The sequence below is a fragment of the Pyrgilauda ruficollis genome, unplaced genomic scaffold, assembly GCF_017590135.1.
Source record: "Pyrgilauda ruficollis isolate IOZ18807 unplaced genomic scaffold, ASM1759013v1 scaffold19, whole genome shotgun sequence".
Taxonomy (NCBI): Eukaryota; Metazoa; Chordata; class Aves; order Passeriformes; family Passeridae; genus Pyrgilauda; species Pyrgilauda ruficollis.
This window is the reverse complement of record NW_024518095.1, coordinates 8191702-8215570: the sequence shown is the minus strand read 5'-3', so window position 1 is coordinate 8215570 and position 23869 is coordinate 8191702. Positions and strand designations below refer to the sequence as shown.

The 23869-nt window shown below is 38.3% G+C and overlaps 2 protein-coding genes across 2 annotated transcripts; both read left to right on the top strand.

Annotated features, from left to right (window-relative positions):
- Window positions 1–1719: 1719 nt before the first annotated feature.
- CCDC107 (coiled-coil domain containing 107) lies at window positions 1720–9921 on the top strand. The gene is made up of 6 exons (XM_041465685.1): window positions 1720–1931; window positions 4474–4679; window positions 5855–5921; window positions 7047–7137; window positions 8253–8362; window positions 8967–9921. The coding sequence occupies exons 1-6, from the start codon at window positions 1763–1765 to the stop codon at window positions 9254–9256; spliced, it is 933 nt and encodes a 310-aa protein (XP_041321619.1). The 5' UTR covers window positions 1720–1762; the 3' UTR covers window positions 9257–9921.
- A 5916-nt stretch (window positions 9922–15837) lies between these two features.
- On the top strand, window positions 15838–21938 carry LOC121352502 (calcyphosin-2-like). Its single transcript, XM_041465507.1, has 5 exons — window positions 15838–15920; window positions 16225–16270; window positions 16395–16505; window positions 19250–19405; window positions 21723–21938. The coding sequence occupies exons 1-5, from the start codon at window positions 15889–15891 to the stop codon at window positions 21936–21938; spliced, it is 561 nt and encodes a 186-aa protein (XP_041321441.1). The 5' UTR covers window positions 15838–15888.
- Window positions 21939–23869: the final 1931 nt, after the last annotated feature.

Below are 23869 nucleotides of genomic sequence, written 5' to 3'. Positions count from 1 at the left end.
GATGGTACTGATTTACATGGTAGGCTCTAACCAGGATGTTTTACCACAGACAACTCTGACTTGAATGTAACGACCACAAACCTTAGTACGGTTCTGCACTATGGAAATTAAAAATCTGACCTCACCATACCAATTTAATGGCATCAGCAACATCAAGACCTTCATGATCTCCAATCCAAATATTCTCTCCAACAGATGTGAAATTAGGATGGTACAGATGCTTCTTACTTAAGTATATGCTATGTTCAAAAATGCATTCATTTGTCTATTCCCTTGTAGTTTGTGCCAAAGCTGCATCCCAAGTCTACAAAGCATGGAAGGTGAAATAGTTGTGCAATGCTGAGTTACAACAAAATCTTAATCAGATAAAACCAGTCAGCAATAAGCAGATAAATATCAAACACTGGGGTTTCATAAAGAAATACTTTCCCTTATTTAGGCAAGTACCTGTAGTTTATTTTAATTGACTTTTCCTATTGCAGCACAGAAATACGAACTAATTTAATTAGAGAAGTTTTTCCTCCCTTCACTGTTGAAGATTAACTTTGTAACAGCACTTGCTAGCAACTGAAAACATAGTTGAAATGTAGTTTTGTCTTCAGGCAAGGAATCACCGGCATATTAAATAAACACAAAACTTTTTGGGTTTTATTGTTGAACAGGTCATTAAGGATCTTGATTTGATACATAAAAATTAATTCAAAGTAAAAATGCACAGATATTGTAGATTCAATAGTACAAATATTTTAAGTATTTTAAAGTGAGCCTCTGGAAACAAATATTTACTCCTCCTATGGTATGGCTTAAATATGCATCAGGGCATTGTACAAGGACAGCTTCATGAGGTAAACGTGCCAATTCCTGGCCAGTAACTCATTCTACTGCCTCTTCCTTCTTTGCAGTTGATTCCTGAACATGAATGGTCTTCTGTATTTGTCTTCCAGTCATGACTGTTTCAAAAAGTTTACCATTAAAGTATCCAGTTTTATATCTTAGTAGAAGATGCTGTGATTTATTGCATAGGTTTACCACTGCTCATACATTTCACATCACTCTTAGTTTCTTTTTGAACTTTACAATTTACTCCGTTGGCTGCTGATACTCTTTCCTCCCTAATTTGGTTTGTTTCAAGCCATTCTTTCAGTCATAACTTTTCCTGGGTTTCCTATTCCTGAGCATTTAAAACCGTGTGTGGTGTCTTTTACAAACTTCATCACTTCCCAAATCACCACCCCTCCCCTTTTCTGCCAATCCAGCTTAAAACCCCCCCAAGCAAAGCACATGTTTGCTGGTAATAAATGCGTGCTCCAAGTGTGGTCAGGATGCTCATCGTTTAGCTGCCCATTGCTAACATGGGGCACTAGGCGGACTAAACATCAAACATCTGCTTTTTCTGCATCTTCTTCCCTTTTGTTTAACCCTTTCCAGCAAAAATTTTCATTTGCCAGCGGAAATGCCCTTCAGCGCTAGGAGTACAGCTCACACCTTTGCCCCTGGAGAGCCGGCAGCTGCGGGCGGGGCTAGGGGCCGTGCCCTGCCGTGCCGCGGGGCTTGGGGCCGTGCCGTGCCGTGCCCTGCCGTGCCGTGCCCTGCCGTGCCGTGCCGCGCCGTGCCGTGCCGCGCCGTGCCGTGCCCTGCTGTGCCGTGCCCTGCCGTGCCCTGCTGTGCCGTGCCCTGCCGTGCCGTGCCGTGGGGCGCCACCGGGGGCGCTGTGGCGCGGAGCGCGGCCCGGCCGCGGGAGGGCGGCGGGCAGGCGGCGGCCATGGCGCTCTCGGCCGTGCAGCAGGTGCTGGTCTCGGCCGTGCTGGTGCTCTGCGTCTTCGTCGTCATGCCCAGGATGTTCGGCGGAGGAGGCGGCGGGCGGCCCGGCCGGTCCCCGCGGGGCGGCAAGGCCGGCCCCGGCCATTACGATCCCCGTCAGCGCGGCAGAGGTAGGAGCCGGGGCGATGGCGCGGCCGGGGTTCCGTGCGGGAGCCGCTGCGGGCTCGGGCGGGCTCGAAGGGAGCCCCGGGAGCCGAGAGGGATGTATTCATTACAAGCCGAGAGGGATGTATTCATTACAAGCCGAGAGGGATGTATTCATTACAAGCCGTCCGGCGCGTACACGGGGGCTGGACGGAGAGGCCTGCTCCGACCGCTTCCAGCCGGCCTGTGTGCGCCTGAAACACCCGCAGCTCCTGCGGTGTTCTGCTGTTCGGGTTCGCCAGTGCTTCGGGTTCTGTCTGTGCTGTCTTACCAAACTACTCCTGAGTGCAGGAAGCGCCCGGTAACTGGAAGTGCGGAGCGGTGTGACGAGCAATGCCCGCAGGGGCACAATCGAACACGTGAGCCGAGAGGTGTCACAGGGAAAAAGCAATTGCAATAAGGAAGCCGAGTGTTACTGTTAGTAAATATATGCACAGAGTCATACAAAATCTCTCCGGCAGTATTAAAGAAGAGTCCAAGATGCTTGTTTAGAAAAGGTATCAATGAATGGGTTACAGAGTTTACTACTCGTAGGAGCTATAGTGGTATCCATGTAAAGCCATGTCACGATTGAGCTGAAGGTCGAAGGGTACACCTTTGTTTTTGACAATCGCTAAAAGCCCGCTTTTGTGAAGTAGCTCTGTGATTCATTGATGATGCCTTCCGAGGTGTCTCGAAACAAGAGACAGCTAGTTGCTGCAGTCCTCCAAATGTGTCTGTGCTTTTCCCTGCTGGCAGAAAAATGGAGGCTTGAGCTGTTACCATGTTCTTCCTACCTGATGTCAAACTTACTGTGCTTCATAAGCTCTTGCCTGGCCTGTTCTGCCTGATTACTTTTTATTTATAAGGCAGCTGTATATTCCCTATAGATCAAATTATTTTAAAACCAAACCCTAATTAAAAAAAAAACAAAAACAACCAAACACTTCACATGCCTGTGATTCTACTGAAGTACTGGCCCAGCACTGAATAAAATAAATTTCAAATAGATCTCCTATTCTCACCTCTCTGGGTGGTTCTTTTTTCCTGGTTGGCTAGTAACTCACTTTGCCATTTCTTCTGTGGGATAAACTTGATGCAGGACACTGGACTCCACTAGGATTCAACATTCCTCCTCTCCACCCTGAAGGTGTTTCACTTGCCACATTCTTACTTGTATGATGTGTAGAAATCTTGTTCATCTGTGGTAGTAATTATTTTAGTAAAACTACTCATTTACTTTAAAAACAAATAGAACTTAAAATAGGGGGAAAGGTGAGTGTAAATGTAAAACTAGGAATTAATATGAAACATTCTGAAAGGTGGAAAAAAATATATCTAATATAAACTGTGTTTTCCAGATTAGTTAGTGCAAGTTTAGTTAGTTTAGCAAGTCTAAATCTACTTGTCCTGAAAGGACAATGCCTGCCTGAATTTGCATTGAATGATGAAGGTAGCTTGAGTTCTGATTCTATCAGCTAGAACATTGAGGTTTTGTGTAACATTAATTTTTCTCTATCTGATCGTGGCTGTACTTTGCACACTTGAGTTATGTTACTGTGAGTTCCTGAAATGCCACTGTTACAGTATTAATTGGTAAGCAGTGATTTGCATAATGTTCTTTTGTTTGGGAGTTTTTATAGAATGTGAACCTTGCCATACCCGTACTCAGTTCTGATACATTAAGTTTTAGGTCCAGGCACTCAGTTAAGACATCAGCGTAAAACTTCACAATCCCCCAATCCCCTGCTGTCTGTCTCTGCAGGCATCTGCATTCTTTAGCTGATGATACTATTCCATATGTGCATGTCCCATGAACCCTTGATTTAACTACCAAATAACCTGTTTCCTAAGTTGGACAATGACATTGGCTGTTTTCTCATCTGCTCCCTGTTCTGGTAGGCAAATTACATGCAAAAATACTTCTGACTTCCAAGGTTGCATCTCTTGGCTATTGTATAATCTTCTCCTGCTAAATATTTGGTTTGCAGAGGTACAGTATTTCTCAGCCTGTGGGAATATCCATGTGAACCTCAGTTTACTGTCAAAATAATTAATGCAGCAGCACAGTGTATTTCAATAAAACTTTTTTTTTTTCTGGGACCAGACAATTCAATTTGTAATTAACTCAGTTCCTTTGGTGCAAAGGAAAAAATATTAATTACTGTTTTCTGCATTATCAATAGTTTTTCTGAGTATGCTTTAATTTCAAAATTTAAATTTTTTCTTGTTATATCTATCTTTCTGTGATTTGCTGAGGGTTTGCCAATGTCGCTGTGAAGAAGCTTAAAAATTGTACATTGAAGAAACCAAGCTTGGCTTGAGAGTTTTTGCTGCCTAGATTTAACTGTGAATTCTGTTAATATAAGAATAATTCTGAATTTTTTAAGTGGATACAAGGTTGCCCACACTGTCTTAGAAGAGTGATGAACAAAGATGATTGCACAAGAAGAAAACAATTAAATTCCAGTTGTGGACTCCTGATTTTATTTCTTACTTTGTTGTCTTTCCCTCAATTTCATTTTTAAGGTAGTCCTCAGACAGTTTATCAAGTTCAGCGGAATCCAGGAAATTCTGACAGTAATACTTACCAGAGTTTTCAACAGATGAGAAATGCAATGGAAAAAGAGATAAAAAGTGAGAGAATGAGAGGAAATGGCCGAGAGTTAGCATTCACCCTCATGCCATTGTATGCTCTTGGAGTGGGAATGTTTGCAGCATACAAACTTATTAAGGTAAGCCATAGGAAAAGCATTAAATTATTGTAGTGAGGAGCAAATGTAAATTCTTGGCTTGTCTGTTTGTTTTTCTAATTCTGAACCCATGTATAGGGTTGTCCAAAAGGCATTTCTTGTTCTGTTTGACTTTGGATGTGAAGTCCAAAGTTAAAATTTTAGCGTATCTAATTCTTCTGTATGAAGGCTTCTGGCTTAGGTATTTTTAGATGCTTGAAGAAGTGAGAATCTTACTCACCCTGCAGCCTCAAATGAGAATCTGAGAACCTGAACAGTGCTGCTACCTGAGTCTGTAACCTCATCAGTGTTTCACTTCCTTTTCATTCTTCAGAATGAGATTGAGTATGGGAAGGAGGCGGACAATTCCTGCAGAGCAGTGATCTTAGATTAGCAGTTAGGTAGAACAGTGTGTAGACTTGACCTTTTGTTTGGACTTATCATTTCCTCATGCAGTGGCAGCATGCAGCTTTATTAGTGTTATGGGATACCTTTTCTACCATTCGTAAATTCAAAAAGGAGAGCACATGATCGGTTGTTTTTTAAAAGGAACCAGTCTTGAAATGTATTATTTATAGTAAGAGATACTACAGGACTTACAAAGCTGAGAGTGCACCTGGAATATTGTTACTTGCCCTCAGGGAAAATAAAAATGAACAGGAGTAAGACTGGAGACAACATGCTCATTTCTGGAGTCAGTTCATGTTAATCCAATGTATGAGAAAAATATCACAGCTTAGCAAAACGAGTATAGAAGCTGCCCAGTTTAGTACAAGATTTAAAAATCATGAAAATAATATTTTGGGTGTTGCAATTCTTTACACTTGACCTGTGGGATTAAAATGTAAATATTTTTATGATAGTATCTTTATTACTTAAAGAAATAAATTCTATATTGTAATTAATGATAGGAGACTGGATCCAATAACCTAGAAGCTTTCTTCTGTTTCTTTTTGAAATAGCAACTGCTTTCTTTTAGAACTTCTGCCAGTCATGTTGTGTTTGCTTAAAATCAGTAATGTTAGTTTAACACAGGATGGGGCATCACAGAAGAAAAGTTTCATTAATGTAGCACATTTACATGGTTGCTGCTTACTTTCACTAAAGTTCTAAATGCAGTTTTGTTTTTAGTACACAAATAGTGATGAAGTTGTTTACCTTGGTTGTATTTTTTAAAGATGAAGTCACATGAAGAAAGTCACTCCAAAAAGGAAAAAAGTACAGAAGACAAGGCAAAGGAAACAGGTAAGATACCCATTCACAATGCATACATTCAACAAAAATGCTTATTTCCTACTGGAGCAAAATGTGTTTTCATTGATGCAATCTAGCTAAATGAAGACAATCTCTCAAGTTATTGAGAGCAGTTAGGAATCTACAAATACCCACTTTGTTATTCTATATGTTTGAAATGCTTGTTTGAGGTTTGTTTTAATTCTCCAGGTGTAATGCTCTTTAAAACAGCTGTAGTAATGCAGTATGATTCTCTGCCTCTAAAATGTCTGATGTTTTTCTCACTTAAGATCCGTTCAGTTTTCTTCAGTTTAAATTTGATATAATTAAATAAATAGAGTATTTAAAAATAGTATAATGATCTGGTTTAGAACTGAACTGTATTGATAGTGAAACAGTGTGGCTAAACAATTACAGAGACCATTTACGATTTTTAGGCCAAATGAGAAACCTGTCACAAGCATTCAAAGTTGATGCTGTTTTCATACCTTTTCCTCCCTTGTATAGACACATTTTTAGTGAATTAAACAACTGGCAGCATCTTTTGGTGTCTGTGTACACCATGTCTGTAATAAGGTTCAGCAGTGCTTTGCTGCACTGCCTACTCATCATCCTTGGGTGTTGCATCCTTCTTTCTTCAAAGTTTAATTGTATTTTAGGATGAATGACTCCTCTTGATTCTAGTGCATTAAGCATTAAATACATTTGTAAGGTGTGAATAGACAAACACATTCAAGCATATTATGTATAGATACGGTACTTACATCTCAGGAAGTCTTGCAGCTGTATAGTTTTTGAGACTGGGAAGGTGAGCTCCACATTCTTGCTCAATTTCTACAAACATGTCCTCTGTTAGGTGACTACTGGAGATAGGTTACTGGGTGGAAAGGACTTCTGTTCACACATAATAAGGCTTCTGTTCTTACCCCACCACTCCCTTTTCATATTGTCAAATTTTTTAGATGAAAGAAGCTTTCTGGTTTTGAATCTGTCCAACGAAAAATATAAATTAATATCCTAATGATATTGTAAAGACATTTTTTACAATGTTCTTTCTCTCCTCATCCCCCTCTCCCTTTCCCTACACCTCTGTCTTTTTTTTGTTATATTGCTTTTGTTTGTGTTTTTTTCTGTTAGAGCATCAGCTTTTAGAACTGGAGCAACATCTAGCACAGACAGAGAAAATGTTAAATTCTTTATTGACTCAGTTGGATCCACTTTCAAACTGGTGAGTGTTTCTAAAAAAATCTCTCTGTTTTTTCCTGTATATTGAAATTCACCAAAATGTTAATGAAGATTTTTTTAAATGATCCTTATATATTGGTAAGGAACAGTTTTAGGAACCTTCTTTGATTACTTACTGTTTTTGCAGCCTTTTGCAGGTGATACCAATTCTGCCATTTGTGAACTTCTTCACAGACACCTCCCATCTCTTGTTCACCAAACATAAATGCAGAAGACATGATCATGTTACATGGCTTAACAAGATGAACTTTAATATTGACCAAGGAGACCAATAATGAAAATGTACTTAAACTCAGTAGCATTTGAAAGCCCTTGTGGGAAATAGATTTTGGTAGCAGAATGAGTTTCTTCTTTTAGATGTAGTTATAAGAAAAAAATAGTTATCAAGGTATAGCTGCTTATTTTTGTGTTTTGAAATGAATCTGTGAAGTGTGTGTATTTCAGTGAAATAGAACTTGCCTATTTTAGTATGACAAGGGAATCAGTAATATAAAAACTCTTTGTAGTTTTAGAGTTCTGTTCTTAAGAAGCTAGAGCCTTACTTATCTACTAGAAATAAAAGTATCCATGCAGTTAATTTTCTAGACTGACATCCTTCATGAAACACAGGTTAAAACATGCAGAATTTTCTGATTGTTTCTGCAGTGTACTTCTGAACTGGATATGTGCTGAAACTCTTAAGCAGCAAATTCACCGGCCAGTTTGCCTAACAAATTTCTAGTAGTGGTGGGAAGTTAAAAAACCTTGAATGACAAAAGCTTTCAAACTCTAAAGTTCTGTATTGGACACTGTTGTACTACTAATAACAGTACTTTGGATAATTGTTACTTTCAGCAGTCATTACTCGACCTTGGCCATTGGTACTCCAAAGTCAGAGTTCAGTGACATTCAGTAGTTGTGTGATGTAATGGCCTCCCCACTTCTCAAGAGACAGTTCTCAAAGGAAAGCTTGACCTAAACATTTCACAAACTTCACTGTGGTATTTATGCACCATAATTTTCTTCATGCAGAAAGAAATACTGCAATAAGTGTATTATTATCAAGCACTCCCTTCCAAGATAATCTTTCAGCTGTTAACATTTGTCTTATTTTTCTAGTGTCAATGCTTTAGCTTGTGAGCAGAAAGATGAAATAATGACACAGCTCCAATCAATTAGGCGACTGATGAAAGAAAGTGGATTGGATAAATCAGAAAACAAGATGAAAGGTAATTTAATTTTCAGAGAGATAGATAATTAAGTAGTTTATATTTTAAAAGAATAAATAGATCTTACTATAGTAATGTTCAGCTTCTGAGTCTTAGGTAATTTCTGTGGAATTAGTTTTATTCTGGAGGAATACCATTCTTCTTATTTGAGATGTATCCAATTTCAAATTTTTGATACATTATGATTTATTTAAGAATAGGTGCTCAAGACTGGGGTGGACCACACAGTCACATTCTGGTTTGATAAAGGAACAGACTACTAACAGACTACTTAGGAACATCAGTTCCTAAGAAGTCTGTTAATACTGGACTAACTTTACGCAAAGAATTTCCAAATGGGAACATCTGAGGCTGTGAGAAGTGCTTGTGTAAAACACTAAACAGCAAATTGTATGTTAGTTTCAGCTGGAGACTCACAAGAGCTGCATAGTAGCCCAAAAGAAATCTTAAGACTGGTCCATTAGAAATTTGGGGAATTTTTGCATTATTCAAGTCTTAATAAAAGAGAAAAAAAAATTAAAAAATACTTTACTTCTAAACTGACCCTGAAATTCAGAGCCTTACCAATAAACTTTAATTTTGATTATTTGTTGGGAATTTTAAGATCTTGGGCACATTTGTGATGAGAAACTTGAAGATCTTATTCAGTCATTTGCCGAACATTCTCAAGAGAAAGAAATGGACAACAGAGAAGATGACTGTAATGAAGATTTGCTTGAGGATATTGATAATGATTACAAAATAGAAGAGCATGAATTATGCGGTGAATGTGAATTACATCACTTGGAGCCAGATGTTGTAGAAGAAGAAGAAATGATAAGCAAAGATGCCATTGAATCAGAAGAGATGGGACTGAGGAGACGCAATAGATATGAATGGAATCTGCATATGTAAAACTTCCAAAATCTTATGAATTCTTTTTATGATGTTGTATGCACTTTAAACTGAAATGAAGTTATGTGCACTGCTATATGCTTTAAAAGAGGAGTGAAATACTGCCTTTGCTCATATCTATGACAATTCTGTAACTGACTTCAGTGGCAGCAGAATTTTACTCAGGATGTTTACATATTTTTTCTATTTATTTTTCCCTATAAAAATATTTCTGTACTCTGTATATAATGCACTGTAATTATATCTGATGCTTCACTAAAATATTAAAATACCTTCTAATTGAGACTATAAAGAATAGGTGTTTCATAGATGTTTTGTAACTAGAAAGCATTATACCACTTGAACTGTGACTTTCTTGAGTTCATTAAAGAGCATGCGCTGATGAATTCAGCTCTTTGTGGAAAAATTTTCTGTGGGTGTGTGAAAAGCAGTATACATTAACTTTTTGATACTCATTCATAGTTAAGTTTCTTTATTTGGAGAGAGCAACTTAACCATGGACACTATATGAAAATAATGATGTCTGAATTTTCAGTCTCCTGAGTAATGATTAGTTTTGTGTGTCAACATAATCCCAAATGTATTACACTGAATCACTTAATTTTTTTCCCCACTTGTCACTTGTTAAACTCAGCAGCTGTCTAATAATTGATTGATACACATTAGTACTGTATCTCTGTTTCACATTTATTTTAATACCATCGAATGTGACCTTTTGATTCATTTTAATAGTCTTTTTTTTACATCAGAATTAACAGATGTGTTGCTATGTACCATTCAAGAACTGTGAGGCATGGGATCTTTTTTCAATACATTATGCCGACTTGATAGCTGCCTTTTTAGGTCAGTATTAGGAAAAGCATTATTTTTCTTTGCCAGAATCATTTTTGTCCACCCTTTCAATATTTAATAATTTTTTTGTTCACTTAATGCACACACCTATGGTACTGACAGCCTTTAATGACAGGAATTACCTTAGAGGTAGGTCTGATAGTATGGCACTGTTACATTTTCTGTTTTATAATTGCATTGCTTTTAAGTAGGCCAGTTATGATGCCTGAACTCTTCTGGCATCCTTATTCTTATAGGAAAATAGCATGTGAATTCATTTTTACGGAGGAAACGTACTAAATTTATTATCTTGTCACTCACTGAAATGGAAAGAATTGTTCATTCTGGTGTAGACACATGGTATGCGTTTTGTTCTAAAATTGAATCAAACAGGCTTGGAAGTAGCAGCATCCAGAAATACATCCTTAGCATCAGTGTGTTAGTAGTTTTGCACTAAGTGAGATTTTGCCTAACTTTGGAAAACTGATTGACTACAGAGCCGGGGTTTCTCAAGAGGTGGCAGATTTTTCTCCCCAAGACAGAATGGATGAGTCAGAACTGGTACTTAGATACAATTTGATTTAAAAAAAATACTGATGCTCTGGTCATTCAGGACAAATGAAACTTAAAAAAATCAGTTTCATTGAGGCTTTTCTTTGAAATATCTAATACATTAAAGTGAACTGATGTCAAAGCCATTGATCTGCGGAAACACGGATGGGCAGCCAGGTGTGCTGCGCTGCCGAGGTGTGCAGGGTGCAGGTCAGCCCCGCTCCTTGCAGGCACGGCTGCCGGTGTCCTCGGCCCGGGGCAGTGTTTGAATCTTCACTGCTGTGCCTTTCACCTCCGCGAGCCTTCGGATACTGCTGGCACTTGAAGCCCTTGTCCGAAAGGCTCTGAGCTACTTCGGGGTGATCACTGTATTTCTGACCAGGCTACGGACAGGCAGCGTGCGCTCTCTCGCCGCAGTTTCGAGGTCCCGATTCCAGCTGCCGGGGTTTGCCGGGAGCAGGACCCGAGTGATGTGCAAGCGCCCGCCTGTCCTGCGGGGCCGCGGGGGCCGCAGGGCGGGCAGGGGGAGGGACGGCCGTGCCCCGGGCAGGGTATTTCCGCAGGAGCAATCGGGAATTGCGCATCCCCGCTCCGCCAGCTCTGGTGCGAGGCCCGGCTCGGGTTGGCCCCTCCGCGCTGCTGTAGCGGCAGGGGCGGCGCGGGGCTGCGGGCCGGGGCCGGTCCGCCGGCCGTGAGCCCTGGGAGCGCTCCGGGGAGACACAGCCCCCGCCGCCGGCGGCCCGCGCCTCTCTTGGGAAAATGCATCATTTCCGTGGAGCTGCTGAGCTCATAGTGTCTATCCCGCCTTTTACGGCATTGCTGTTTGATAAAAGCAATCTCAGCGTGTGAACCATTAAGAACGCTGTCTCCCCTCCGCGCGCCCAGGTGGGAGGATGCTCCATTCCGGGAGAGCCTCCTGGCCGGGCGCGGGCATCCTCCGTGCCCTGGGAGCGCTGTGCGGGGCTCCGAGCAGGCCCCGCAGCCCCGCTCCTGCTCGGGAAAGGAAAAGGTGCCTGGGAGTGGGAACTGCTCAGTGCCGTCAGCCTTTCCTTGGAAAATGGAGTGTCTGGTTGATGGGATCTTGGTTCAAAACTGGCTGCGTGGAAGGAGAAGCCAGCAGAGCAGGAATGCTTGGTGGCATGTCGCCCTGGAGTTCTGGGAGGCTGGCAGTGTGCCGGGACGGCCCGTCCGCCCTCCTGAAATGTTCCCAGAGCGCTGGAGTGCCAGGCGGCGGTTGTGAGTGGGGAGTACAAAAGATTTGGGGTTGCCAAGGGGTAACAAATTAGTAATACTGGAATGAGAATGTATCGATAAGTGTAAGGGAAAGAGGGAGTTAAGCTTCAGGCAAAAACATAAATTTGAACGGGAATCTGGTTAAGCATTAGTAGTAAAAGTCTGAAATTAAGAGGCTGTGAAAAAGAGAAACCAACAGCATTTCATAGCTGGCTGAAGACAATACCAAAATTCCTTCTAATGCAGTAACTTTTTTTTTTTTTTTTTTTTTTTTTTTTTTCCCAGAAGTACTTAGACAAAAAAATACACGTTTTTCTCAATAGTATTTTCTGTTTTTCAGTTTTTTTCTGAAAGCTGCCAGCCATTGAATTTGCATGGATTTGGATGTTAGAGGAGCTGCTGCATCCCCTCAAAAGAAGATTGAATTGTCATTGAGGGGGAAGAAATGTCAGGTAGTCAATGGAAGGCTTGTGATTGTTTTTCTTCCTTACTTTGACATTTGAAAAATATTTTAATCATACTTCAGAAGGTTCTTAGTTTCAGGTTAAAATGCATTCTATAGAGGAGACACCTTTTAAAGAAATTATTTTTGTCAGAATGGGATAGTTTAGTATGACAGCTTCTCAAATGAGGGTGAGAAATTCCAATATAAACAGTTATCCAAGAATAACTGCTACTCTCAGTACTTAATTGGAATGTGTGGGATTTAAGAATGAACTAGTACTTGCAGTTAAGAGCAACAGAGGCTTGAACATATACTGTGTACTGTCTCTGGCTGTTAGTGAAACTGGCAACAGGTGTGTCTGTGTTTTTGTTTTGCAAGACAGCGGTAAAGTAAAGCAGCCTCCAAAATATAATTTGAAAAGGCATGATTTTAAGATGACATGAAAAATGAATCTCAGTGCTCTGCGTTCAGTATGGAGGGAAATTATATTTTCCAGGTATTCCTAGTAGTCTACACTTTAAAATAGGGTAGGTGTGCAACCCTCACAGGTTCAGTGTAGTAGAAACTTTAAGGCTAGCTTTTGATAGCCCCTACAAATATGATCTTGGATTCTGAGGACCATTATTTTCCTTACTGCTGAGGTAAATATTAATATTGTTAGTAACAGTTGATTTTTCTCACAGGTACTGTGTATTTTATGTCCATGAACAAAAGTTAATTGCTAATCCTCCCTCAGCCCCCAAGCACCCGTTTTACTTCCTTATTTGTTGCATAACCCCATTAGGAATTTTTGGAGTTTGACTGCCAAGTTGCTGGTCTTCTTTTCAGTTTGATTTGGAATGAAAAAAGACCTTTTGTAAACGTTAATACATCAATGTTATAATGTTACTGTTAATGTTTTAACCATTTAAGTTTTGAAAATTAAATTTCTGTGGACAACAAGAACATTTGGGGCATTTAGTGTAGGTTGTAAGAGAAAAGAAATGTCATTTCCCCCTCTAATCTCTCATTCCTTTTTTCTTTCTTGTGCAACTAAGTCTACAAAGTTTGACTCTAGTCCACATAGTTTTTGGTAGTTTGCAAAAGTAAATCTTAATTAAAAATTATGCTGAAATCATGTGCTTCACCCCAGTGTTCACAATGTTTTTTGTTTGCTTTCTTCCTGATTTGTTGACTTCTAAAAATTATATTATGGCTTTAACATCTAGAATTAGCTGTGTTCTTTGCCTCACCACAGTTAAAATAGTACAGAAAAAAGATAAAAGTGGGATGTAATGCCTTGTTTTTGACACCTTGATGCTCTTAGGTAGGTGACCACAGGGTGGCGGTGCTCCTTCCGTGGGGAGGGCTCTCAAACCTGGCTACCCGGGCTCGTTCTGGAGTCACTAGAGGGTACTGTTGCCGAACTTTGCTTCGGGAGCAGCTGCAAGGCTGTATGGCAGGAAAGGAGTTACAGTTTTGTGCTCGCTCTCAGATCGTGAAGGATGTTCGAGCACTGCTGGAAATAGGATTCTGCTCAGTTTAGGCTGTGATGCTGAGATTTATGAGCTGAGAAGTGTGAAAGCAAAAATGTTAGCCCTGGTTCTGAACGTTCCCAAACAATTTTTTTTTATTTTTCAGAGTGGGAGGCCAGTTGGGTGAATTGTTACTTTGTGCTTGCCCCAAGCAGCCTGCCCTATGGATTTGCTGCTAGCTGTTTTCAAATGCCATAGGGGGATAGGTGATGCTTTAGCTCGAGTCTCTTTTCTTGCTGTGTTCTTGCTCAGTTGAGTTTGGAGATCTGTGTCGTATTCAGCCTTGCAAAATAAATAAAGCGAATTACCTAATCGTCATCACAACTGCTATAGTAAAGCTGAGCTGAAGCAGTTACAGCAAATATCAGGGGTTCTTTGGGGTCTGAGCTAGCTCCTTGTGAGCCAGCTGGCTGTCAGTCTTGTGGTTTTGGTTTAAGGGTTGGTTCCCACCCAACAAGGACAATGTGACCTGAAGCCTTGTGAGCAGTGATGGTACAAAGCCTCAGGAGCACACATTGTTTTTAATGTATTATTAATAGCTGATGTGGATGCTGTTTAGATTTTTAATGGCTGGAAGTCTTCCTGTCATGATGAATATTCAGTCTGCTAGTCTCATGATGTGTAAGAATTAGCTTTCAATGAGAAGTTTTTGTTTCTTTCCCTTTGTTAGTAATGTCTTAGTCAAGTATGTTGGACAGATACTTTAAGCCTCTAATTTTAAATATTTAAGGAGAAATTGAAAATCGAGAACTATGTATTTTAATTTGGATCTCATAGGTATGTAATAATGTGTCATTCTTTTAGAGTTGGAGACCAAATAGACAGGCTACACACAGTCCTCGCCCACCAGAGTAAGTCTGCTTCTATTTCTGATCAGCTTGTTTAATTGTGTGTATTATTAACTCAATGCATTTGCATTTTTAGTGACGTGCAACTTAACATTCCATGAAATTTATCATCATAGGTTTGTTTTCTGTGATTTATATTTGGAGTAGAATATTTGATGTATTATTTACTTTGGAATCAAGTTGATTTATGTTTGGCTGAGTGGAGGTTTAATTACAGAGTGGGTAAAGATGGAAGAAACCACACTGGGTCTAACCCACTGGTCCATCTGGTCCAACCTCCCTGCTCAAGCAGGGTCATCCCAGACCACATTGCTCAGGATTGCATCCAGATGGTTTTTGAGTAGTTCCAGTGAGGGAGACTCCACAACCTCTTTGGGCAACCTGTTCCAGTGCTCAGTCACCTGTGCTAAAGAAGTTTTTTTTGGGTGGAAGTTCCTGTGCATCAGTTTCTGTACTTTGCCTCTTGTCCTATTGCTGGGCACCACCAAGAAGACCTGGCTCCATCCTCTTCAGAGGGTGTTACTCAGAGCTACATATTTATATATTGTTTTTCTTGAATATTTTTAATGTGTCTGCAAAAGAGAAAAATGGTATTTTAGCTATTGACTGCTTTTTCAAGTATTACAGTAAAAACTACAGAAAAAAACTGTTGTGAAGGGTTTTTACAAGTAATGTGAAATTTTGTTTGTGCTTTTAAAATTTAAAACCTTATAATGACTTTGGCACATGAGGAATATCTACTCTTCCAAGGACCATGATTGATAGTTTAGTCAGTTTTATTTACTGAAATGCCTTAGAGCTAATGTATGTAATTATTTTATAAGTGTCTGTGACTATGACCTTTGATTCTTCCAACCAAAGTCAAAACATTCCAATTTCTGTGTACTGTCTGTCATTATCTAATAAAAAAGACTGTAAGATAAAGAACTCTTTTATTCCAAGAAGATAGAACAGAGTTGCTTGCAAATATTGGTGGTAAAATATATATAAAAAAATGTATTCATGGTGCTCTGCAATATACCTGGAGTAAAGGCAGAAGGCACAGAGATGCTTTCATGAATTGGAGATGTTTTCATTTCTTTAAGCAGAACAAAATACTGAGATATGGTTGTCTTCTACTGTGTTAATCTCCTATGGAAAGGTCAGAAGATTTGCATCCCAAGTAGAGATTGCTTCCCTTTTGCCTCTCTGTTGACTGATTATTGAGGAATGTTGACATGGATGTGCTGCAGAAGACGAGAGTAAGGCACCCCTCATTTATGATCATGTTGCGGTAGCTCCTGTTGGGCAGGGAAGAGAAGCCAATGTGGGAGTAAAGAAGGATCCTTTTCAGCTGCCAGGGTACTCTGCTGCTGGGGAAGAGAAGCTCTGTGGCCCCTTGCTGAGCTGAAGCAAGAGGGGCTAATAGAAATTTGCTGAGTAGGCCATACCCAGTTTCATGGAAATTTTTGTGAAGGACCTAATAATAACTAATAGGCAGTGCTTTTATTGTAGTTAAAACATAAGGGAATGTATTGCTGTTAAAATTGTTTTAACTCCCTGCAGGGTGCCATGCCTAGATCTAGGGAGGCTGGGAGATTCTGATGAAGAGGTAATTGTAAATTACTTTTGTCTCAATAAATTTTTAGAATTCACATTTTTCAGGAATTTATAAAAGTATCACTCTGAATATAAAACAGTTATGATTGCTTGTCCTTTTTTTCCTGTGATTTTAGGACGGGGACTCTTACATACCGTACACTGGAAGGTCTTCTCATAGGTGCCAGCTAGATTCATCTTCAGGGTGGAGAACGTCATTACAGACTCCATATGCACAGCATCAACATGTCAGTCTGTCTCTACAAATATCTTCATAATATACCCCTTTAGCAGTAATTTAGAAAAGCATGCATATATTTTCTTTTTATGTAAGTTCTTTTGGTTAAGCTCATATCTCCAAGTGCTGTTGGTCCAAAATATTTTTAGCAAAGTTTTTTTACTGAGATTCTTTAGAATATTTAGAAAAAATATTTTATTACATAGCTTAGCTTTTTGTTGATTGATACACTTACCCTTTTGTTGTACTTATTTTTTAAGAACTATATTAATAGAAATAACAAAGATTAGTAGTAGTGAGTGTGTGACTGAAGACAAAATACATGTTTATGAACAGTAAGTATTATTTCTATGGCACAGTAGTTACTTCTGGTGAAAAGAAAACTTTTGGAGTTACTTGCAGCCATTTAATGTTTTTGTTTTTTCTTAGGGCTGTTTTCTTTAAAACAGATCTGTGACATAAACTTTAGAATTACATCTAATTTGTTGATGATCTTTTTATTGTTAGAATTTCCTCATCATGTTATCTTTCCCCCCCTGGATGACTAAGAAACTTAATCACCACTAGTCTTACATGCTTTTTAAGGAAAATCAGGAGCCTAGATGCTAATATTCTGATTTACAGTACAGTGCAACATTGTTCAGGATCAATATCCACTATAAAAGTTTTTAGAGTTAATTTAATTACTCAGTTATTACACTTTCCTGAATGCAGAGAAAGAGTTCTTTTGAACTTTTATATCTGAATTAATTGTGAACAAAATAAATGTCACAATTTTTTATTTGATCACGATACATCTTATTTCCTGCTTTTCTTTAAATAGGTGTCTAGAAAATTGTGTCAGAACAAAATGGAGGTAAAGAAGTTGAAAAAATACAGACTGACAAAAAGTCTTATCAGTTCAGTACTATGGTATATGGTCTGAAAATATAATATATTATAATTTTTTATGTGACAGGAACTAGCTTATTGGAGAAATTATTAAAATTACACTGATTAAAAGTCCATTATTTCAAAAATATTTAACTTACGTAAACCTAAGAAATATCCAAATGAGTGTTAAAAAAAAACCCATGATTTTAACTAGAAGGAAAACAAATTTTAAATTAATTTGTACATAACCTGTGCTCCTTGAAACAAATATTATAGTAACTTGAAGGGCAGAACTCCAGATTGGCTGGAGCTCAAGGTGAATCTGCCAAGATCACTATTTTGTATGTTTCCCTATATAACCAAATGGTTTCTCTACTTGAAAAACAATTTCATTTAAGTAAAAACTGAAATGGTAAGTGTTTTTTTGGTCTTTTTAAGATAATACTATAATAATAGTACTAAGAATATACTAGTTTTTAGAATACCTAGGTGTTTATACATGTCTCAAGATGTAACTGTAAACATGTAACTGCAGATAGGTTTTTTTTCCTATCTACTGCCTTGCAAACATGCTTCTGTTGTTCTGGTCTTTTCGGGTCTGGATGCTTATGATTACACTGCTTGCTTTGCATTTTTTTTAAACAAAGTTCCTGTGTATAACTCTGTCAAACTGCAGGAGTGCTAGTAGAAGTTTGGTAGGGCTTTGTTTCTCAGGGTCTGTCTCCCTTTTCTGCTTTCCTTTATCTCTTGTTGCTTCCTTTCTGCCTTCATTATGTCTTAAATTCTGAGCTCTTAAAGTATTGGAATGTAGCTTCTGTTTACTTACCCTTTCTCTCTCTTCCTCTCTCCCTTTTTTTGCCTGACTTGCTCCCCATCTTTTTTTTTTTTTTTTTTTTTTTTTTCTCTTTGTGGAGAAGATTTTCAAGCTGTTTTGAAATATTTTAATTCATTCCTCTGACAGGCCTTTACTTCTGCATTTCTTGCTTCTGGGGCTCTGACCAAGCTTTCCCTGAGCCAGATAGATTCCAGCTTCTTCAGTAACTGTGTAAGTAAATCTTCCTAAAATAGGTCACTTTTGGAAGAAAAAATTAAATATACTCTTATAATTCAGGAATTAACCAGGGAAGGGATGTCAATCCTCTTTTGAAGGAGAAAGTTGGCTCTTCAAAAACATAAATCTTTTTGGGTTTTGAGAAATGGTTTTCTAGAGCAAGACTGTAACATGTTGTTGCAAGATAAGTTGCAAGTGTTGAGTAGAGATGCTAGAGAAGGCCATCTTACTTTTTTTTTTTTGTTAGCATTGAAGGAATATAACTTAAATATTGAAGGTGTTAGTCATTCAGGGAGACAGAAGAGAATGGAATCTTGGACTTCTGTCATTGCTGCCCTTTCTACTGATGCCAGCCTCTGTTGTGCAGAGCCCTGAAACAGGTGTAAGTTTAGAAAGGTACTCAGCTGTGCAGCTGATGTTGTTCTAAGGAACAGTGTGTCAGTTCTCATCGGCCATACAAGAGTATTAGAACTCCTGACCAAAAAACATCCATCCGTCTATTTTCAGCCATTCGAAAATCAAATGTCAAAATTTCCATTTTAGTGATATTATAAGGCAGAACCACTGAATCTGACTTCTTTTTTAAAAGTAATGTAAAACCATTTGAGAGTGTGTTTTAGATTTTAAAATGGTAGAATTTGAAGAACTCAATGAAAATTAAGCCTGAATGTGCAGTCCTGTTTGCATTTTTTCTTAATTTGAAGCATCATGTCAAGAAGTTTCAGACATTATACTGGATGGGAACTAAAAAAATACTGTTTGCATTCAATAGACCAGACAGAGGCTTTTATGTTGATTACTCATTGCTTTAACATCCTGTTTTGGAGCAGAAGACAAGACCAGAAAAGCTGCCATCCCTCCCAGACAGACCCAAACCGAAGCACAGTCTGTATGAAGCAGATACGAAGGAAGAATCTAAGCAACATCCTCAGAGAATTGCAGGAAAGAAAAAAGACCACCTCCAGTGTCCAGACACTTCAATAAAGGTAGCTGGCAAAGTAGAAATTGCATTTTTAAATAGCAAATGTACATCTATGTATGTAATTTATTTCATGTTTTTATTTAAAGAAATAAAACCATGTAATTTAAGCATCTAATGTTGAGGAGGAAATAATCTGTAGGAAGTTTATTTCAGGTGTTGCAGAGAGAGAAACTGAAGTGCTCTGAGAATTTATGTATGGTTTTGTTCCCTGGTAAAGAAAGTAACACTGGCCTTCCTAGTACACCTCTAGTCTGAGCCTGAAGATTAGCATGATTGATAAGGGAGAACTTAAAGCCTATAAGAAGAGGAGAGACAGCAGGAAGATCTTCGTAAAGTGTTATTTCCAAAACCAGAAATTCATTCAAGCTTTTTTATTTTTTAAAATCTAGAAGTACTTTAATTGCTATTCTGTAAATTGGGACTGTATATAGGACTTGAAGAAGGAGAAATGATTTAACCTGTTTGTTCCTTAGAGAACTATTAACACTGAAAATGGAAAGGAATATGGGGTTAAAATAACAAAAGGTATTATCTGTACTTTTTGCTTTGATGTTGTACAGTTCAGATTCAGTACAGTTGGACTGCAAGCGGTACTAATTCTGCCAGTTTTCTTTTGTGTTTTCAAATTAAGGTGGAAAGAAGGATAGATCAGTGGAGAGACACTGGAAAACAAAGGGGTGAAAAACCCCAAATTTCATCTTGTTTGGAAGAGATAGTGGAGGAGAGTGGTTGAACAGGGAAAGGTGCATCATTGTAGGTATAAGAAAGCAGGAAACCTAAGTAAGCAACAGCTGTGAGGACTGGTTGAATGCTAGATTCTGCTGAGGGTAGATGACCATTTAAGAATCTTAATGGAAAGTTAAGTATGCAAATGTTGATAGAACATATTGTGCTCATGGCTTTTCAGAGAAAATTATGAATAACAATGAGTTTACTGAATTTACTTTCCTAACATTCAGTAGAATGAAAAGGGAAGGCTTTTCAAAAGAAAGATTGTTTCACATATCACAGACAGCTTTAAAAGAGCTTTCTCTTCATAGTTGTGCTTCTAGTGACCTGAAAAAACCTATTAATAAACATTCTGTGAATAAGAGGTGAATGAAAAAAAAGTTGAGTTATTTTGTGGTTTAGTTTTATGTGTAGTGGCAGATAAGATTTTCTCTTTTGGAGATTTGTTATAGTTTGGTGTTTTGTGTTTTTTAGTTTTTTTTTTTTTTTTTTTTTTTTTTTTTTTTTTTTTTTTTTTTTTTTTTTTTTTGTTTTTTTTTTTTTTTTTCCTTTTCTAATGATTCCACTCTAATGTACTGGTCTGACACTCATATAATCCGTTTTTCAAGGAGTGACTTCTTTATATGCACTACTGCAAGCCCATCTAAAGGGTATTTACAGGAGGAGCCAAGTTATCTGAAAATGAAGAACTAGATGGCAAATGTATGCTGGGAGAGAAAAAGCGGGACTGGTGATTTTGGGTTCCAGATACTTGCTAAGCACTAGAAGCATGTGTGTTATTCGTCTCACAGATTTTAATATAATGTCTATAAGAACATTTTTTTGTGTGTTAGATATTATCACTACCTGATTAGATGAATAAATAAAAAATATTTCAATACACTTGTTTTGCTTGATTCGTGGAACTTGTAACAACTTGTCTTTTCCGTAAAGAAGGTGCTCATAGAGGAGATTGCTAAAACTGTTTCTGTCAAAACTTCCTGTATCCTTTTTTTTTGATATTGTCCATGTACAAAACATTTCTGTAATACTCTGGAACTGGTTTACAAGTCTGTTAGGACCAGTAGCATGCTTTGGCTTTTCCCTGTCTAGGCTATATTTAACTTCTTCACTGGTCACAAAGCAGTATCTCTACAGTGAGCTTTGAGCTTTATAGCTAACAGCAAATCCTCTGCTTCCACTTGGCTGTTCCTGTGCAGGACAGAAAACAGACGAGTTCTTGTCTTATCCTCAGAGATACTAAAGTCTGCTTTCTCTGACTTGCTGCTGTTTTGTTCACAAAGCTTGTAGGAACACAGTATTTTGAGATTTTTAAAATTTATTATTTATTGCAGTATAAATTAAAACTGGTAAGTATTCAAAAGATACAAATCTTGCTCTCTAGTCTTTCCTTGTAAGTTCAGTTTCTGTAGAAAGCTAGACTTAAAATCTCTTTTAGTTAGCATGAAGTAGAAGAAGTAGACATTTTAAAAAGTAAAAAAGAAAGTAGTATTTTAAAATAAATTGTTGAGGAAAACATGTGTGGGTTTTTTAGTTTGTTTTTATTACAATTCATTACGTTTGAGTTATCAAAAGAATGTATTTTTTTGTAGGGTACACAGCTTGAAGATGGACACTATGATTTTGTAACCCTTGATAAGAAAGCTCTCCTGCAACAATGCTATACAAACAAACCACATAATATGCAGCACAACATAAGGAAATCAGAAGCTGTAAGTATTTGGACTGGTATGATGCTGCTAACCACCTTGATGTGGAGAATGGCTTCCCAGAAGTTATGCCTTCGGAGATTTGGGTCTAGTATGTAATTGCACCCATTGAAATCATGTGAGTTTAAACATTTCTCTCAATGGGAGCTGAACTGAGCAATCCAGTGAGCATTTTTTAAATCTTATCTGCAGTGTTTGTATTTTATGCAGTAACTGATATAAATGAGAACACGAATTATGAGTAATATATACAGATACATTCATACAACTACGAATAACTGAGGTAGCTGAGTGAACCTAAACATAATGTTACATTCAATGTCAGAAGTTGGACTTTGATGATCCCGGTGGATCTCTCCCTGCTCAGGATATTCTATGATTTCTTCTGATCTGTAGCTTTTAGCTAAGCCTGTATTCAGTGGTCCACAGATTCCATAATTCCATCAGCTAGTATTATATTAAGTCAGCAATAACTGTGCCTGTGTCTTTAAGCTCTAGGGATGGAGCTTCTACAGTGTCTATAAGCAACATCTTCATGTGACATGCTATTCTCTGTGTGAGGAAGTTCTTCCTATTGTCCACACCAATCCTCCCAAGGCCCAGTGTGTAACCTTTACCTCCTGTTATACTCTTGGCTTGTGTCAAGAAAGTTTGGTTCTCTTTTCTTTATAACTTCTCTTCAGAATACCTCATAGCTGCTGGTTCTGCAAACTAAACAAACCCAAGCTCCCTTAGCTGCTCCTTTCAATTGCTTTTGCTCTGGTCTTTAGTCAGATCCCTTCTGAAGGAAGAAGGAAGGTCTAAAGTCTGGAAATCACCATGGACTCAGTAGCACGCAGAGAGGGGAATTAAAACTTTCCTTACATGGATGTACCCAATACACTTCTTTAATTTATTATATAGATGTGAATTTTACTGTTTTTGGGACTGAACAATAGGAGTCTTGCCCATCTGAGGCCTTGAATTTAGGATCATTTACAGGGATGAAGAACCTTGATTTGATATTGCATGATTCAGTATTTCCATATGCAGAGTGATGGCTTTTATAACTGGTTTTTGAAGGGATTGCTGGAAAGGGTTATGCATTCTAACTTTCTCATGGAATAATAAGCCATGATAAATTTTATGGTGTTTTAAAGTAAATAGTAATTTGAATTAATTTTATTTGCTCATCACTATGCATTGAATTTTGCATCATTTCAACGATTTATTTGATTTCTAGTCTTGTTGAAATGAATGCAGATATTGCTCTACTGAGGTCAGTGTTAATTTTCATGACAAGAAAATCTTTTGTGGAAGTACTTAAGCTTTTATTTTTAGAATAAATTAAAAAATCTATACTATTGGCTAAAGATAATGGAAAAAAGTCATGAAGTATCCCTAGAGTAACTACTTAATGCTAAAGCAAATACAGTGAAAGCCCTGAGAAAGGGAGGTGTGCAGAACTGCAAAATAGAAGATATTCTATAGCTGCCATGCTTTAAAATAGAGCCAGCAGGTGTCTGAGCAAGGTGTTACTGAAGCTCTTCAGAACCCTTTTTTTATTCATTAGCACTCATGGTCAGCACAGGCTGACTCACTCTGTCTTTTGAGGACCATCTCATGTTCTCCTAGGTCCAGCTTCTGATAGTGGTAGAATACTGGAAAAAATTGGCAGTAGAAACTGCATGTGTATTAATTCCATTTTGTATATATTGCCTCAATTGCTGGCAGTTCATTTTATCTACCTGAAAATTTTGTTCAAGAATACACAATGTTAATATGTCCTTTTACTATAATCATTACTGAAAAGTCAAATGTTAAAGTAGAAATTCTCTTGATTTTTCTGTAATTTGGGATGAACATTTGCTAGTGGGGTTCTGCAGGGCTCCATCTTAGGCCCTGTGCTCTTCAAAATCTCCATAAATAATTGGGCACAGGACTGGAAGGGATACTGAACAAGGGATACATAAGTTCACATATGATATAAAACTGGGAGGAGCTGCTGACTCCTCGAAGGCAAGGAGGCCCTGCAGAGACACCTTCACAAA

Bases quoted from the DNA above. Each gene is read 5' to 3' on its own strand.
- CCDC107 (XM_041465685.1), top strand. From the start codon at position 1,763: ATGGCGCTCTCGGCCGTGCAGCAGGTGCTGGTCTCGGCCGTGCTGGTG. The intron at 5,922-7,046 runs GTAAGATACCCA...TTTTTCTGTTAG, and splicing joins AGACAAGGCAAAGGAAACAG to AGCATCAGCTTTTAGAACTG. The intron at 7,138-8,252 runs GTGAGTGTTTCT...TTATTTTTCTAG, and splicing joins TTGGATCCACTTTCAAACTG to TGTCAATGCTTTAGCTTGTG.
- LOC121352502 (XM_041465507.1), top strand. From the start codon at position 15,889: ATGTTGACATGGATGTGCTGCAGAAGACGAGA. The intron at 15,921-16,224 runs GTAAGGCACCCC...AACTCCCTGCAG, and splicing joins ATGTGCTGCAGAAGACGAGA to GGTGCCATGCCTAGATCTAG. The intron at 16,271-16,394 runs GTAATTGTAAAT...CTGTGATTTTAG, and splicing joins TGGGAGATTCTGATGAAGAG to GACGGGGACTCTTACATACC.